The 15,649-nt window shown below is 32.9% G+C and overlaps 3 protein-coding genes and 1 long non-coding RNA gene across 6 annotated transcripts; 2 read left to right on the plus strand and 2 right to left on the minus strand.

Annotated features, from left to right (window-relative positions):
* Positions 1–821: 821 nt before the first annotated feature.
* LOC101266163 (probable folate-biopterin transporter 8, chloroplastic) lies at positions 822–4,732 on the plus strand. 3 transcript variants are annotated; one of them, XM_004247729.5, is made up of 2 exons: positions 822–1,676; positions 2,702–4,732. In XM_004247729.5, exons 1-2 carry the CDS (start codon positions 1,103–1,105, stop codon positions 3,874–3,876), a joined length of 1,749 nt encoding a protein of 582 aa, XP_004247777.1. In that variant the 5' UTR covers positions 822–1,102; the 3' UTR covers positions 3,877–4,732. The 3 variants fall into 3 exon arrangements, with proteins under 3 accessions (XP_004247777.1, XP_069144804.1, XP_025888612.1); XM_069288703.1 differs by having other exon boundaries at positions 1,480–1,676; positions 2,713–4,732; XM_026032827.2 differs by lacking the exon at positions 822–1,676 and adding an exon at positions 2,572–2,628.
* Positions 4,733–5,265: 533 nt separating this feature from the next.
* Positions 5,266–7,188, plus strand: LOC101266457 (uncharacterized). Its single transcript, XR_743339.4, has 2 exons — positions 5,266–5,405; positions 6,671–7,188. It is a non-coding gene; the product is annotated as an uncharacterized lncRNA (long non-coding RNA).
* Positions 7,189–8,160: 972 nt separating this feature from the next.
* On the minus strand, positions 8,161–10,059 carry LOC101265587 (putative pentatricopeptide repeat-containing protein At3g23330). Its single transcript, XM_004247890.1, has one exon. It carries the CDS (start codon positions 10,057–10,059, stop codon positions 8,161–8,163), a length of 1,899 nt encoding a protein of 632 aa, XP_004247938.1.
* Positions 10,060–10,567: 508 nt separating this feature from the next.
* Positions 10,568–12,647, minus strand: LOC101266761 (MYB-like transcription factor EOBI). Its single transcript, XM_004247731.4, has 3 exons — positions 11,882–12,647; positions 11,614–11,743; positions 10,568–11,527 (listed from the first exon to the last, which is right to left on the minus strand). The coding sequence occupies exons 1-3, from the start codon at positions 12,042–12,044 to the stop codon at positions 11,038–11,040; spliced, it is 783 nt and encodes a 260-aa protein (XP_004247779.1). The 5' UTR covers positions 12,045–12,647; the 3' UTR covers positions 10,568–11,037.
* Between the last annotated feature and the right edge of the window lie 3,002 nt (positions 12,648–15,649).

Genomic DNA, 15,649 nt, shown 5'->3' on the forward strand with positions numbered 1-15,649 from the left:
GTTTCACTATTTTGCATAAAAAAAAAGAATCAAATAAGTTTCTCTTTCCTTATTTCGTGGGATTTTATTGGGTAGGTAATATGCAAACATGTTTTTTTTTTCTAAAGTAATTTATTATACAAATTTTTAAGTATTTTAAATTAATAATTATTATGATTTATAGTATTTTTATATGTTTTATGTATAGTTAAATTTCAAAGATTTTAATGATTTTATGTTCAAATTTATAATCAAAATCGAGTTACTTGTCTTTAAAAATTCACATTATGCCGCATAAATTGAAATATAAAAAATTATACATTTTTAATTTAATTTTTTTAATTTTTTCTTACCCGAGATATAAATTAGTTATATATAATATTTAATCTCTTTTAATTATACATATTACCATTAATTGATCTACAAATTAGTCTTAACAAGAAGTGCAACTTCAATTGATCATGATGTACATATAAATAAAAGAAATTAACGTATATTATATGATTTATTTATCTCCCTAATTAATATTTAAAAATATACATAAAAAATTTCAAATTTTGAAATCAAATATTTAATAAGAGCAGTATATTAGGGGTTAAAAGTGTATAAAGTTTGTTTCTCTCTTAAACAATAGTTTTGAGTTCGAGCCTGATTGAAAACTTTTTTGAAAATAGAATTCTACGCGTTATAAATTTGAAATAGTCGAACTTTAACGCGGATATCGGATACGGAAATCAAGAAAAAAATATAGGAAAGGCGCGTGTAGTGCAAACACCCAACGTGGTACGTGAATGGGACCCTTCAAATCTCCATAGAAAAGAACAGAGAAAGCTGCAGTCCAAGGAATAAGCTGGAACCCTCTTCAATTTTCTTTAGAAACTATATAATATAATCTTTCTTCAACACAAATTAGGAGAAAAAATTATAATTAAATTTCTATATATAAACAAAAAAATTATGTTTTCTAATCATTATTTTCATCATCTTAGATTTCTCTCTTCTCTACGATTATCATATTCAGAAATATTCAGAAAATCATCCCAAATCAAGAACCAAAAACTTGTTTTTTTCTCTAATTTGAAGTTTTATTCAAGAAAAAGAAAGCACCCTTTTGCTTAGAATCATGATATGTTTAGTAGTTCCTAGTGGCAATGTTCAAGATTTCATAAAAATCCAATCTTTATCATGTTGTCAGCATCTTTCCACCAAGAAGATGGCTTGCTCAGTAGTTTCTAGAGGAAACCCTTTACTACCCAATGTACAAAAATTCAGAAAGATTCAATCTTTATCATGTTGTCAGCAGCAAAATCCTTCCACCAACAACACCATTGACAAACAATGGAAGCCCAAAAGTCATCTGATAAAGATATTAGAAGACCCTCAAGTTGAGAAAGTTTATTCTCCTAAGGTCAAGAAAAAAATGGTTTTTGAGGAGAAGAATGGGGGTTTATCTCAGATGAGGAGTCAATATATGGCAATTTTGTGTGGGGTTGGGTATTGGGTACAGGGGTTTAGGTGTTTTCCTTGGTTGGGTCTTAACTTTCATATGGCTAATGGAATGAATATGCATCCATCAACATTGCAACTTGTGCAGTATTTTGGGATTTTACCAATGGTTGCTAAGCCTATTTTTGGAATTCTGTCTGATGCTGTTTATATTGGTGCTGCTCATAGAATACCTTATATTTCTCTTGGAGGTAATAATTTTTTACTTCCCCTTTTGTATTTGGTTTTGTTTGATTTGCCATATCTTTGGATTTTGCTGCTATATTTGTTTCTTTTTGTCATCTTCTGGAATTTCAAGATTTAGCAGTTTACCATGTCTTTGTGTGTGGTGTTGGTGTTGTTTTGCTTCCTTGTTTTTTTGGTCCTTGTTGCCACTTTGTTTTGATTCTGGTATCTTTACCAACAAAGCAAAGAAGTTCCTTGAGTGTAAAGGTGGCTGGAATAAAGTTAGTCATCTCTTTTAGTTTCCTTTAACAATAGGAAAAGTTTCTATAGATGAGAATACTGATTTAGTAAAAGCAAGTGATACCCTTCCGAATGCACTACTTGGAAGTTGAAGGTCATGAGATTTTAGACATTTGAAAGCCTCACTTTGTGGAGAGCAGTGACGGATCCAAAATATAAAGAAGTAAACATAGTAAGAAGCCAAGGGGGTTCAGTAACTACTATATTACGTAAAATATAATTTTGATCGTGTGTAATTCTTTTATGAAAGACGTAGTGTAGCGTAGCTTCACCCCTGGCAGGGAGGACGGCTACAATGGATGTAATTTTGTGTAGCAAGTCAAAATTTTTAAGTACTAGAACCATTAAGACAAGTCTAAGTTTGAAGTGCACCTGTTTTTAATTCCGTTGACTCTCAATGTTACCGGAATTCATGAACACTGATTATTTATAGGTAAGTTTGAGAGTTCACCTATTGCAAACCAATAAAGCTTAAGTTTTCGGTAGCTTGATGAAAATGATCCAATATGCATTAAGACTTCCTTAGTTGAATTACTTCTTTAGCAAATTCTACTTATCGATCTCGTTTTTGCTTATTAGCTGTGTTTTCCTTTCCTTTTCTTATTTTTTCTTTTTTTGTGAAGAAGTTGAGGTGGTCGAGGAACTTGTAGTCCTAACTCTCTATCTGTATATATAAAGGTATATAGTAATGTACAAAGTAGAATCTCTTTGTATAAGTATTGTAGAAGCGCCTAATAATGTGCTATTACAGTTCTCCTCCAGGTTTTGGCGTGGGGTCAATTGGCATTAACCTCAGCTGCGAGTGAAGCTCTTCCTGCTCTTATGGCATGTGTCCTTCTTAGCAACATTGGAGCGTCCATCACAGAAGTTGCCAAAGATGCTCTTGTGGCTGAATATGGTCAAAAAAACAAAATGCCAGGTCTACAGTCTTATGCATTTATGGCTTCAGCTGCTGGTGGAATTTTAGGCAACTTGATCGGAGGATATTTCCTACTCAAAACACAGCAGCCTAAGTTAATGTTTCTAGCCTTTTCTGCTCTGCTTGCTCTGCAATTAGTAGTAACTTCAGCTACCAGAGAAGAGTCCCTTGGTTTAGCTCAATCATCAAATTATTCTGTTGTTAGGAAACCAATCACGAAAATATTTAGAAAACAGTATTCGGATCTTATGGTAGCAGCTACAGGCGAAAGCATTGCTCGTCCTCTTATATGGATTGTTATGTCAATTCTAGCAGTCCCGGTCCTCTCCGGATCTATCTTTTGTTATCAGACACAATACTTAAATCTTGATCCATCAGTTATAGGGATGTCAAAGGTGATAGGCCAATTGCTGCTTCTTTCTTTGACAGTCTTTTATGACCGGTACGGCAAAAGGATTCCAATGAGAAAACTGATTGGTATTGTGCAGATAACATATGCTGCTTCTCTTCTTCTTGACCTTGTACTTGTCAAGCAGCTTAATCTCAAATTGGGAATTTCGAATGAATGGTTTGCTCTTTGCTTCTCGGGTCTAGCAGAAACTATTGCAATATTTAAGCTCTTACCATTCCATGTGCTGTTTGCAAGTTTGGCTCCATCAGGGTTTGAAGGATCTCTCATGTCTTTCTTGGCATCAGCTCTGTGTCTTTCATCAGTATTTAGTGGTGTTTTAGGTGTTTCCTTGGCTACTTTCCTTGGTTTAACTCCTGGTAACTACTCGAGTCTGCATATTGGGATTCTTATCCAGTTTGTTGCAGCGTTACTACCACTGAGATGGCTCAGTTATGTCCCTATGGCTCAACCTGCAGCTGAAAAGGGAAAGAAGAGAGGTCAAAGTAAAAGGACGAGAAAATATAGAAGGGTAGGGAGAGTCGTCGTTGATTCGTTCTATTCTTACAGACGCAAAAGAGAATCTGATTTTGATGAGGATCCATTACTGACTAAATGATCATTCTGCTGCTTCAAGAAATTTGTTCATGTCCTAGTCCCAAGAGGAAATGACAACGAGAGTGGACGACTCATGACCAGTCTCTGGTACTTAGTAGAACTCATCTATTGGTTCTTGTCAAGTTACAATGATGCAGTTTGTTTCTCGGATCATCTCTGAACTTTCAAGAGACGTATCTTTTACTCGAGCAGATTGAAGAAGGACGGTGTAGCCTTATCCCACGTTGTGTAAAACTGTTGAGTTGCGGAGAGGCAAGAGAGATAGTCTTTTCAAGATCTCCTCCCCACTGGTAGTTCTCACTGATCAGAGACTTGTTTCGAGTAGGATCCCTCGCGCTCTATTCCTTTTGTAGATGATGGCAGCTTCTCAGTTTGTGGGAGGTTTGAGAAAAATGACAATCCAGAGCAACTATCCTGACTTGAGGAGTACTATTTCTGCAATGGAAGGTTACCTTTAGTTCCATAGAGCTTGTCTAAAGGAAAAGAAGCAAACAAAAGTGAGCCATGATTTTGAGCTCAAAAAGGTATTGCAACATTTGGTGATTTCTTTTCATCTGTTAAGCGTTGACAGCAGAGTTACTTGATATTTGTGCTGGCGGAAGATAGTATGTCCTGAAATAGTTGAGTTGAGGTGTGCGTAAGTTGGTTGATATTTGTGCTGGCGGAAGATAGTATGTCCTGAAATAGTTGAGTTGAGGTGTGCGTAAGTTGGTTGATATTTGTGCTGGCGGAAGATAGTATGTCCTGAAATAGTTGAGTTGAGGTGTGCGTAAGTTGGTTCTCGCGAGGAAAGGGTATGCTTGTAAAGTTACTAACTTTTTAAGTGAATAAATTACTTCTACACTTCCCATTGTGAACACATTTTCAAATATATCATTATATGCTAATCTTTAATACATTATACCAAATATCAAAATAATAATAACCATGTGTTACATTTGAAAGTACTCTCAAAAGTTTTAGAGATGAAGATATTCATTATTATTTTTATTTTTTAAAATATGAAAGTGGTCAAAGATCACTTATTTATTAAAAAAATTCACTTTGATATAGATAGTTATTTTTACACTTCCATTGAAACTTAGAAGTTTGAATTTTGCATGACTAGTAACAACAAATTTTCAATATAAACTAAACACTACCAAAACAACACTTACATAACTATGCTACATTTAATTTATATTGTTGAACGCACCATTATAAAGTTACGCATTATTTTATTCGATTTGCAAAATAATGTTACACCAATCGAAGACCGAACATATGTAACTTTTAAGAAGTTGATACAAATTAAATGACGATATCAAAACAGACTTACCATCGAGTTTTCACTATTTTAGGAGTTGTCTCTCAATGAAAATACTTAGGCCCACAAAAAGCCCAAAATTTAGCCCAATAAAGTTACAATATATAGCTTCTTCCTTCATACTCTCGGTGATGGAACACTGAAATTTTGTTCTATATTTTGTTGAAAGATCTTTCTGAAATTGCTAAAATTACTGCTCTCTACTCTCATTCCTCTAATTCTCAGTAAGTTTCCATACCCATTTTCTTCTTTTTTTTCACTTGGAAATCCCTGTTGTTATGATTCTTTGTTCTTTTTTTTGAATTTTAGTACTGTTTCTTGATTTTTTTCTGATTTTGTTGATGTTTAAGGGAAATGTTGAAGAAAAACATTGAAATTTTAATGGGTCTGTTTACTTTTATCTTGTTTGAATTCCCCTTTTACTTTTATCTGGTACTGGTTGCTGGTGGGAGTTAGTAGAAATAGAGAGGCATGCAAAAGCTGAATGGATATTGGTTATAATAAAAAAAGAAGAAAACTTTGGCTGAATTTGGTGATTATTTTTTAATAAAATTATCTTAGTGGATTTTTTAACCTTTCGGGAATAGTTTGTCTACCTCCACGAGCTAGTGAAACACTCTCAACTTTCATAGACCTCACTTGTGGGATTTCACTCGATATATTGTTGTTGTTGTTATCCAATTCGACCTTTTTTTTGGGTTTGGTATGCATTTGTGGGGAGGAGGTACTTTCTTTGGTATGTTAAGAGTGAAGTTTTACTTGTTATTGCTTTTGGTTTTGGTTGCATAAGACTAGAAAGTATCTGAGGCTGTTAATTCCAATGTGAACAATCCAAGGTGTAGGTGGAGAAAGGCTTAGAATTTTACAATCACAAAGCAAAAACTGAAATGTTGAATAAGAGCATGTATAAGAGTATCTAAAGAAAAAAATGTTTTTACGATAGGTAATGCCTATGTTTCTGTTGCATAACAGTTTCCGCATTAATATTCAATGCATGAATAAACTCTGCATTATGTCCCCTCCATAACTAATCCGTAAATCAAACAACCCTTGAAGATGGATCCCGGAAGTTCATTGACCTCCATTGTGGAGGTTACTGTTTCTCAGCGCATGAGACTGCTCTTTTGCTTTTCAACATTTTTTTCCCTAAAAGTTCCGTTCCACCAATGTGGAGGTGTAGGTATAATTTATTGATAAATCAAAGTTTATGGTGGTAATAGATTGTCCTCGTAGAGAGACAACTCTTGATGAAAGGAATTTATCTTCCCTTCTTTCTTGTTCGCGATATTTTCTCCCTCTCTGCTCCCTTATATTCGTAATGCTGTCTTCCATTTACATCACTGATTAAAAAGAATGATGTTTTCTCCTTACATAGTTCTCATACCTCTAATAAGTACGTAGTCGTACAAGTCGAGTTGAATATTTTTCATCATCCAATTCTTCTTGAACTAGGTAGTTGCTTATACATTAATTTCTCATGTGATGTTAGAATGGCATCCCAAGGATCATTAGAGGTGCCTTCAGAGGAGTTTCCTACTAGGATCAATTACCGTCCAAATGGCAAGCCCCGGATTGTAATTGAACACTACATGCCTGAACTGGAAGCTTATATGCCAAGAGATGCTGAACCAATTGATTTAAATGTGCTACGAGAAATCAATGATCGATTGACAGCTATGCTAGAAGATGTGAGATTGATGAAGAAACGACTCACACGTATCATGATTTTACAGTTGCTATGCCTCTTTGTTGCATTTTCAGGTCTCTTTGTGAAGTTGATTCGTAAGTAAGTACTGTTACTTTTGTGAGCCATTTAACCTTCTATCAGTGCTGCTCAGAAATATGTGATAGGAAAATGGAGTGTTAATAGTTCTTTGAAGTTTTGTGCTTTGAGTCTGTACTTTCTACAGCCTTTGTGCCTCATCAGCTTGTGCTGTTGTAAATAAGTTCTTGTAATCAAGTTTTTTGGCTTTTGTTCATTGAAAAGAAAGAGTTTTGGTCTTCCTATTTATCTTCTCAACCCAGTGTGAATGATTGAACCAAATGTATGCCCAAAGTTTAATTAGTTGAAGTAATTAGTATGTGTATTTGTTCAATTTCTTGCCTACTTCATGTTAAGGTTGCACGCCATTGTATGGATCGCGCTTATGCTGAAATTTTTAATAGTGTAGTTTGATGGTATCTCAAATCTGTCTGATCATTCCGAAGAATTGTTGAACACAAGAAATTCAATGAATGTATTGATAGGCTACTTCTCCATCATATTCAGTACATGAGTGTTTCTCCCTTAAGTTTCAATAGATTCCAATAGTTCAAACTCTCACAAACTTCTGCAAACCTGAGCTCTTTTTGGACTCCAGAGTATAGAGCCTCTTACTAAGTTGGTCTCTTAGGTCAGCAGCTGCGGCAAGATAGACGTTTTTCTCTTTGATTTACTGTAAGAAGACAGGCTTGCACTTCTTTAAGCTTCGTGCAACCTATACAAGGTGTTGCTCGCTTTCTCTCTGTTACCAGCGGGCTTATGTGGTGGATAGCATCCCCAGATGCTCCTCCTAGCCACACATATGCTCCAAACTTGAAATCGACTTCTTTTTTTCACCAACATCAGCTTTTCACTGTCCCGCTCCTTTTCAGACCAGGACTAAGCTGCATCGTTGTACCTTCATGCCTCTGCCCTGATGTACTGATAAAAAGGTCATCTTAGGCTGGTGTGTTAACACTTGGCACTAATTGTTGTTCAGCACTACTTCTGTTTACTTCCATCAACTCTTCATGATTGTAAGCATAACTACACAGCCTAGTTGGAGTAGGCTGGGAGGGCAGCTCTTGATTGGTCATGTTAGCTGCACACAATAATAATACACATCAGTTCATCTTGACAATTGCATCATCCTGCTTCGATAAGAAGACCTCAAGTGCAATGATCCTTCCAGGAAGAAATTGTGTATTCAAATTTGCTTTCGAACTGTTGTAACTTGTTCATTCATAAACCTTCAGAGTATCTTCAAAGACAACACCATTATCATCTTGTTTCATTGCTAAGATGAGTTGATCTAGCATCTCATAAATCACAACAGAACAAGGATGAGACTTGTTAGCAACGTAAAAGCTATGAGTTTCAGTGTTAACGCTAATCCAACTACAACCAGGGAACTTCTTCAGCCCTTTATCTTTCATCATAGTTCTCACTTGAGCAACGACATCCCATCTCTTTGAAGAAGCATACAAATTTGAAAGAGACACATAATTGGAGGGGTTCTCGGGTTCCATCTGTATAAGAAACCTATATGCTAAATCGTGTACTTCACTATTTCCATGGATTGCAGAGGCATTCACAAGTGCACCCCATATACTAGGACCTGGTTCCATAGGCATGGTCTTGATGAAATCCAATCCTCTATCAAATTGGCCTGCTTTACCTAACATATCCACAATGCATGCACATATCTCCAAAGTTGGTTCTAAATCATACTCATTTACAGCAGAACTATATATCCGGATGCCCTCGTCTACCAATCCTGACCTAGCACAAGCAGAGAGAACCCCAACAATCGTAATCCTATCTGGTCTCATCCCATGTTGAAGCATTTTCTCATACAAAACGATAGCACCCTGACCATTCCCATGTAAGGAGTAAGCAGAAATCATTGAACTCCACGATATAGCATCCTTAGTAACACAATCATGTTCAAAGACTCTTCGTGCACAACTCAAGGATCCCGACTTAGAATACATATCGATTAGAGCATTACATAGAGACACTTCGTGATTCAACCCTCTCCTAGTTGAAAATGCATGAATCTGTTTTCCACCTTTCAAACGATCAAATGAGCAACAAGCAGGTATGATACTAATAAGCGAAACCTTATTGGGTTCTACACCTTCCACTTGCATGGCTTTAAAGAGTAGCAAAGCTTCATCAAAATCTCCATTCAGCACATAGCCATTGATCATTGCTGTCCAAGCAAAAACATTTCTACACTTTAACCTATCGAAAACCCGCCTCCCCAATTCAACCCTGAAACTTTTTGAATACATATCAATCAAACAACATTCCAAATGAACATCATAAGAATCAAATAAATCTAACTCCAATCCAGCTTTCACCACATAGCAATGCAGCTCTTTTCCAAAGTTCCAGTTCTTCTTCACCTCTCCACACAACGAAAGAAGCGTCGAAACCGTAAACGCATCAAACTTCCAACCTTCATATAGCATATCCTTCACAAAATCCCACAATTTTCCATCCAAATTTTTCTCTTTTACACCCATATACCCTGAAATTACAACGTTAAAAGACGAAACATTCCTCTGCGGCATTTCATCAAACACCTTCAGTGAATCTTGAAAAATCCCACATTTGCTATACATAGCCATGAAAGAATTAGCAACAACAGTATCTAAAACAACCCCATTTCTCACACACCTCCCATGAACAACTTCCCCTGAAACAACATCTCCTAATTCACCCAAAATTTTCACTATACCCGAAAAAGTAAACTCATCAGGGGTGACTTCAGATTTACACATTTGATTAAAAAGCTTAATACTTTCCCCAAATAACTTACTTTTCGCATACCCATTAATCAATATGTTCCAAAGATACTCACTTTTGTGTTCAAAAGTGTCGAAAACAAGCTGAGAATCAAGTGGGTTTTGGCAAGCAAAGTATGCAGAGACGAGTTTAGTTGCTATAACAGAGTTTTGATCAAGTCCAAGCTGAAGGATTTTGGCGTGTATTTTTTGTGTATCTTTTAGAGATTGAGATTCAATGGAAAACTGAAGCAAATCAGTGAAATTAGCAGTTGAAGAAGAAGTGGAAAGACGCTGGGTTTTGGTTGAAAATTTCAAGATTCTGATTGCTGAGAGGATTATCATCACAAATGATTAGAAAGGAAAAAGGGTTTAAGATTTCGAGTTTCACTGAGTTTAAGTATTCAGTTGACAAAGTCGAGTTGGAATGAGAATTTGAGACAAGGTGTCCCGCCTTAGGATGATTTTCAGGCGAAAAGAAAGTCATTGCTCCATTATTTTTATAAAGACACCACTATAATCTTTATCGACAATAATCGAGTCGATCAATGGAAGATATTTCTGATCGAGTAGTAACCATTAGTAATAGAGCAAAAGTAAGGGGACGGACAAAGGAAAGAGTATAATTAGATTTAGGATATATTAGCGACGAATTTTAGTTAGTAAATCTCAAATAAAGTAAAGTTCTTTTTCGCGTCATACAAAATATAGTTTATTTTAGTAAACATAAATTATTTTTCTTTTAGAGATATTCAATAAAATTAGAACAATATAAAAAAAATTAATACGAATTTTTTTAACGATAACACACAAATCAAGTAGATCCTAATGTAACAATTGTTATTGGATAATATTTTTGAGCAAAAGTTTATCAATGCTTTCATATACTCATATCAAAACATTAATCACCAGTACTGGGCTAATTTTTGCAGCTCAGATAGCATAAAGTACATAATATTCTAATAAATTACACTACACTACTAATTAAGATACCTTATTATTATAAGAGACTTACAAATTATTGAACCTTCATAAGTAATCCAGAACAAATTGTAATTTCTCTCTTGGTTGGATAATGAACCTTCTTTGGTTAATTCCCCAACTAGCAAAAAGTAGTAAACAAAAAGTACAGTTCGATGCACGAAGTATCCTGCATTGAATGCTAGGTCCAGGAAGAGTGAATTGCACCCCATAGGAGGTGTAATGTAGATCGTCCACCCTAGCTGATTCCGTGAATCGAACATGTAACTTATAGATCACACAGATACTGACAAAATTAGGATTGAAAGAGGGAAATTATTTGTAGTGATTTGCTTGAGGGTTTTAATAGAAAGTTGGAGTAGTAGCCATTTGTTGTAGGCAAGGAATAGTGTTGGTTTTGTTATTATAAGTTGTAGTGTTGATCATAAAATGGCCATAAAAATCATCCAAGTTCCATAGGTCATCCCACATAATATCTTCATTCGATGAAGAGGGTTCGGACTGTGATATAGAAGTCGAGTTATTGAGTGATGAGTAGAAGAAGTCAGCTTGATCTTGTTGATCAATCATGTTGTTCGGGTACAAAATGGTCATTTCTTGCTTTCCTTGAGGCATAGTTGGTAATGACATCACATTTTTAATGTCGATTTGATTGTTGATTTGTTGTTGTTGTTGTTGTTGCTGCTGGAACTGTTGTTTTTTCCAAAGACGTGCTCGTGATTTCTCAGAGTTATCAGACGAGTTCTTGGTCTTCTTCTTGAAATGCGTCCTCCAGTAGTTCTTAATCTCATTATCAGTCCTCCCAGGCAAGCTACGAGCAATAGTTGACCATCTATATAAATTTGAATTTATTTTTTATCAAATATTAGGTTTAATTAAGAAGATGATCAATATAATTATAGTAAAGTTAAAATTTACCTATTGCCCCATCTAGAATGAAGCTCAAGAATGATCCTCTCTTCATGTGGGGTTATTTGCCCCCTCTTCAAATCTGGCCTCAAATAATTCACCCATCTCAACCTACAACTTTTTCCATTTCTCCTCAACCCTACAACAAACCAATCAAACATAAGTCATGATTTATGAAAAAAGGAAAACGACTTTCTTCTAGAGAAATATTTTTCTTCGTACCAGATACACAAAAGACTATAGTATATAATTTCGCGAATATATATATAATTATTACCTGTAAGTCTAGCAACAGAATTCCACCTGCCTTCACCATGCAACTTGACATATTCAATTAGTAATCTGTCTTCATCAGAAGTCCAAGGCCCTTTTCTCCATCCAACTTCTTCAATAAAACCCCAGTTACTCCCCATTTGTTCACTAAATATTTCACAAACCATAGTATATAATAAAAGACTTTAATTTTTTTTTTTTTATGGTGTAAAAGGGGAAGTGATATATATTTTTTAGGTATTAAGCTATATGTTGCTTTGTGCTAAAAATATTCTGTGACATAATCTACAAGTGTTAGTTGGGTATTTATATTTGTAAGACAAAGCTAAGACACTATTTTATGTGTCATTTTCAAATAATTTTTTTTTTTTGTTACAAGCTAGATATGATATGTATCATAATTCATACCACTTAAATTGTAAAATTACCATATTGTCCTCATCTATTTTGTTTTATATATTTTTTCTTGAAAGTGGAAAAGAAAAAAAGATCTTAATGTGTTTAGCCTGATCGTAATTATCGTTCATATATATTCAGTATATAACAAGTGTATAATCAATGCGTATATTGATTATACAACGGTTATACTAGCTGAAATCTGTAAAAAAAAAAAAGGTTTGATTTAGTTTTTGTTATGATATTTGTCGAGAGACGTTGTTGTATAGTGTAAAAATTTCGAAGGAAAATGAAAACGCAAATTGAATCTGCCACTCTTAGCAATGAAGTATCTAAAGATTATATTAAAATATCAGTTGAAGAAGCTGAACATCAAATTAAGTGTACTTTACACGTGTTATTATAGTGTCATGTTTGTCTTGATTCTCGATTGATAAATAAGAAGGAAAATAAAATGATTTAATTTTAGAGATGGTCAAAAGACACCTTTAAATTCATAACTAATAGTTTATATAATTATGATAAGGTGAATATATATATATATATATATATATATATATATATATATATATATATATATATATATATATATATATATGTTTTATTGCCACTATATTTTCTACAAAAATTAATATCCAAAAAGGGTAGGAAGGGAAAAAAAAAGCAAAAAATAAGATTGCTAAGGGATTGGGTGACATGCTCACATCTTTGATCAAATCACATAACTATATTTAATTAAATATTATAATCATAAAATTAAAAAAAAAGTGATTCCTCTTAAAATAATAATTAAAATAAAAAATATTAAGTTTCATAGAGACAAATGCCACGTATAGCATAGGTTAATGCATTTGGACAACTTGACACACTCAAAAACACACTTTAAAAGGGAATTTTTATGTTTAAAAACTTTAATTAATAAATTAATTAGGTGGATAATTTTTTAATTATGAAAACCACTAGCTAGCCTATAAAAAAGAACCAGGTGTTGGATTAATTTACTTCTTAAGGAGATTGATATACGGTAATCACCATTATATATTTAATTATAATTTATTGAATTCCATTTTGGGTATTTGGGGGTCCATTAAAATAATATTAATTTTGTAAAAATATCACACTAAACATGTCCTTAATACGTCATTAGTGAACAGGTGGTGTTCAAAGTGATGACTTTATCCTTTTTTTTTTTTTTTAAAACGATGAAACTCGTTTGTTAGGTAAATTAATCCTCGATAAGTCGTGTGTGATAAGTTTGATTGAAGGTTGAAAGCTTGAAAGTCTCGTTTTAAAGATTACCTGCTTAACTAACTCAACTATCTTACAGATAAAGCAATTTCGAATATATAAGTTTTTACAAATTTGAATTTGTTTAGTTTTTTCTCAATATTAAATATAATATTAATTTTAGCTTAGAAGGTTAAAAAGTATATATATTGTATCCAATTTTTATGTTGTTATAAGAACTAATATTTGATTTGATGGATTATTATTCCCCTCTAAAATATGCTTATACAAATAATATATTTAGCTTTTCCACTTAAAATTGTCCTTGTTATTATTTAAAAAGCCAAGTAATTAGTGGGTATCTTTAAAATACTTAAAAAAATATTTAGCAAGATAGTAATTTATTAAATTGGAAACTATCTTATATCAGCATTCTATTTTTATTTTTTTTAATTAAAAAAGAATTGTTCTCTTTTCTTTTTCTCTTTTTTCAAAATTTTATCTTAATATCGTACTTTAAAGCTATATTTACTTTTCAATCGTTGCTATTTTTAACTTTAAAAAGTCATGTATCATGCTCTTATTTAAATATTAGCGGAATATATATTTCAAACGCTTTTACGCAACAAAAAATTAAACTAAAATCATATCAAAAACCACTTTGAAAGATCCAATGAATGAATTTTATAAAAAAGAAACATTAGCAAAAAAAATAAAGAAATTTTTTATAAAAATTACCAAAAAAAATAGCAATAATCCGTGTGATGTACGGATGTAATAAAAAGAGAAAAAAGATGAGATCTTTTAATGGGGAAGTACATCGCAACTTTACACTATGCAAAGCATATTGTTATTTTATTTAATTAATCAATAATTAGTGGCTAAATAGTTGTCTAAAAACAATTAAAATAGTAAAAGTGGAGACAATCTTGAATTATTGGCCTTTTCATCTTATACTAATCGTCTTTTATAGTACTTCTTAATTTCTTATTTATTTCGAACGGGAGCCCTGGAGCAACAGTAAAGTTGTCTATGTGGGATCTATAGGTCACTGATTCGAGTCGTGAAATCAGAACAAGCTGCTTATATACATCTCATCTCTCTAGGAAATACGACCATTCATAAATGCGTAAATGCTTAGTGCATCAGACTATTTTTTTTTTTTAATTTTCGATTTATTTTAATGATTTTTCTTTTTTGAAAATGTTGTCACTTCAAAGTGGATATGGATAAGGAACTTGGAATTTGATTAAAGTTTTAATCACTTTTGTTCTGCTTAAGCTGAAGGGCATGTTGGGATATGCCATAAATTAAAGTATGATAATTGATATCGTTAGCGTGTGATGGACTGGTAATTATTTTTTAATTAAAAGTCTTGAATTTGAACTCTGAGTATAAAATTATTTTTGTTAATAAGTATTATATACCTCAATACATAAAACTTTTCAACGCTAATCTAAATTTAATCAGGTCCAATATGAATATCGATCAGAGAGTAGTAATAAAAAGTTAGTGTATATCATGAGTTATACCCTATAGTTTATTTGATATTAGCATAGTCACTGGATTTGGAGAATCTTAAATATAAAGCATAGTCCTGTATGAGGATTTTCAAACTGAATTCTTTAATCCTAGGTTTATTATCACTTTAATAAGGTGGTTTTTTTTCTTTATTTTTGTTTAATACATAGTATCTCATCTTTGATCATGTTTGTCTCCTTATAATGTTAATTTCTAAATATACTTTAATTAATCTTTTTTTTTAATGTCATGATAATACTGTTGTCCATATGGTTAAATCGTAGTGGTCGTTTGGTTATCGCGATGAGTTAGATAAATATATTTTATAGGTTAAAATAAATCGAAATATTTCATAGAATTCATTTTTATATATTTCATATGAAATAGCTAAACACATATCTTAATATAAAATATATTACAAACTAATTAATATTCATAATAAAATGTGAAATAAAATAAGAGCAACATTCACATATAGCAAATAAAAAATTCATATTCGTATGCTATAACAAAATTTGCATAATTGCGCTCCATAGCAAACATAAAACTGTATAATTCGCTATACATATACAATTGTATAATTAGCTGGCCTAAATTGTATAGTTCGCTGGCCTATTTCGCTGCAATT

The sequence above is a fragment of the Solanum lycopersicum genome, chromosome 9 (genome assembly GCF_036512215.1).
Source record: "Solanum lycopersicum chromosome 9, SLM_r2.1".
Lineage (NCBI taxonomy): Eukaryota > Viridiplantae > Streptophyta > Magnoliopsida > Solanales > Solanaceae > Solanum > Solanum lycopersicum.

Coding starts and splice junctions, on each gene's coding strand:
- LOC101266163 (XM_004247729.5), top strand. CDS start 1,103: ATGATATGTTTAGTAGTTCCTAGTGGCAATGTTCAAGATTTCATAAAA. Junction 1,677..2,701: donor ACCTTATATTTCTCTTGGAG/GTAATAATTTTT, acceptor GTGCTATTACAG/TTCTCCTCCAGGTTTTGGCG.
- LOC101265587 (XM_004247890.1), bottom strand. CDS start 10,059: ATGATAATCCTCTCAGCAATCAGAATCTTGAAATTTTCAACCAAAACC.
- LOC101266761 (XM_004247731.4), bottom strand. CDS start 12,044: ATGGTTTGTGAAATATTTAGTGAACAAATGGGGAGTAACTGGGGTTTT. Junction 11,744..11,881: donor TTCTGTTGCTAGACTTACAG/GTAATAATTATA, acceptor GGTTTGTTGTAG/GGTTGAGGAGAAATGGAAAA. Junction 11,528..11,613: donor CATTCTAGATGGGGCAATAG/GTAAATTTTAAC, acceptor AAATTTATATAG/ATGGTCAACTATTGCTCGTA.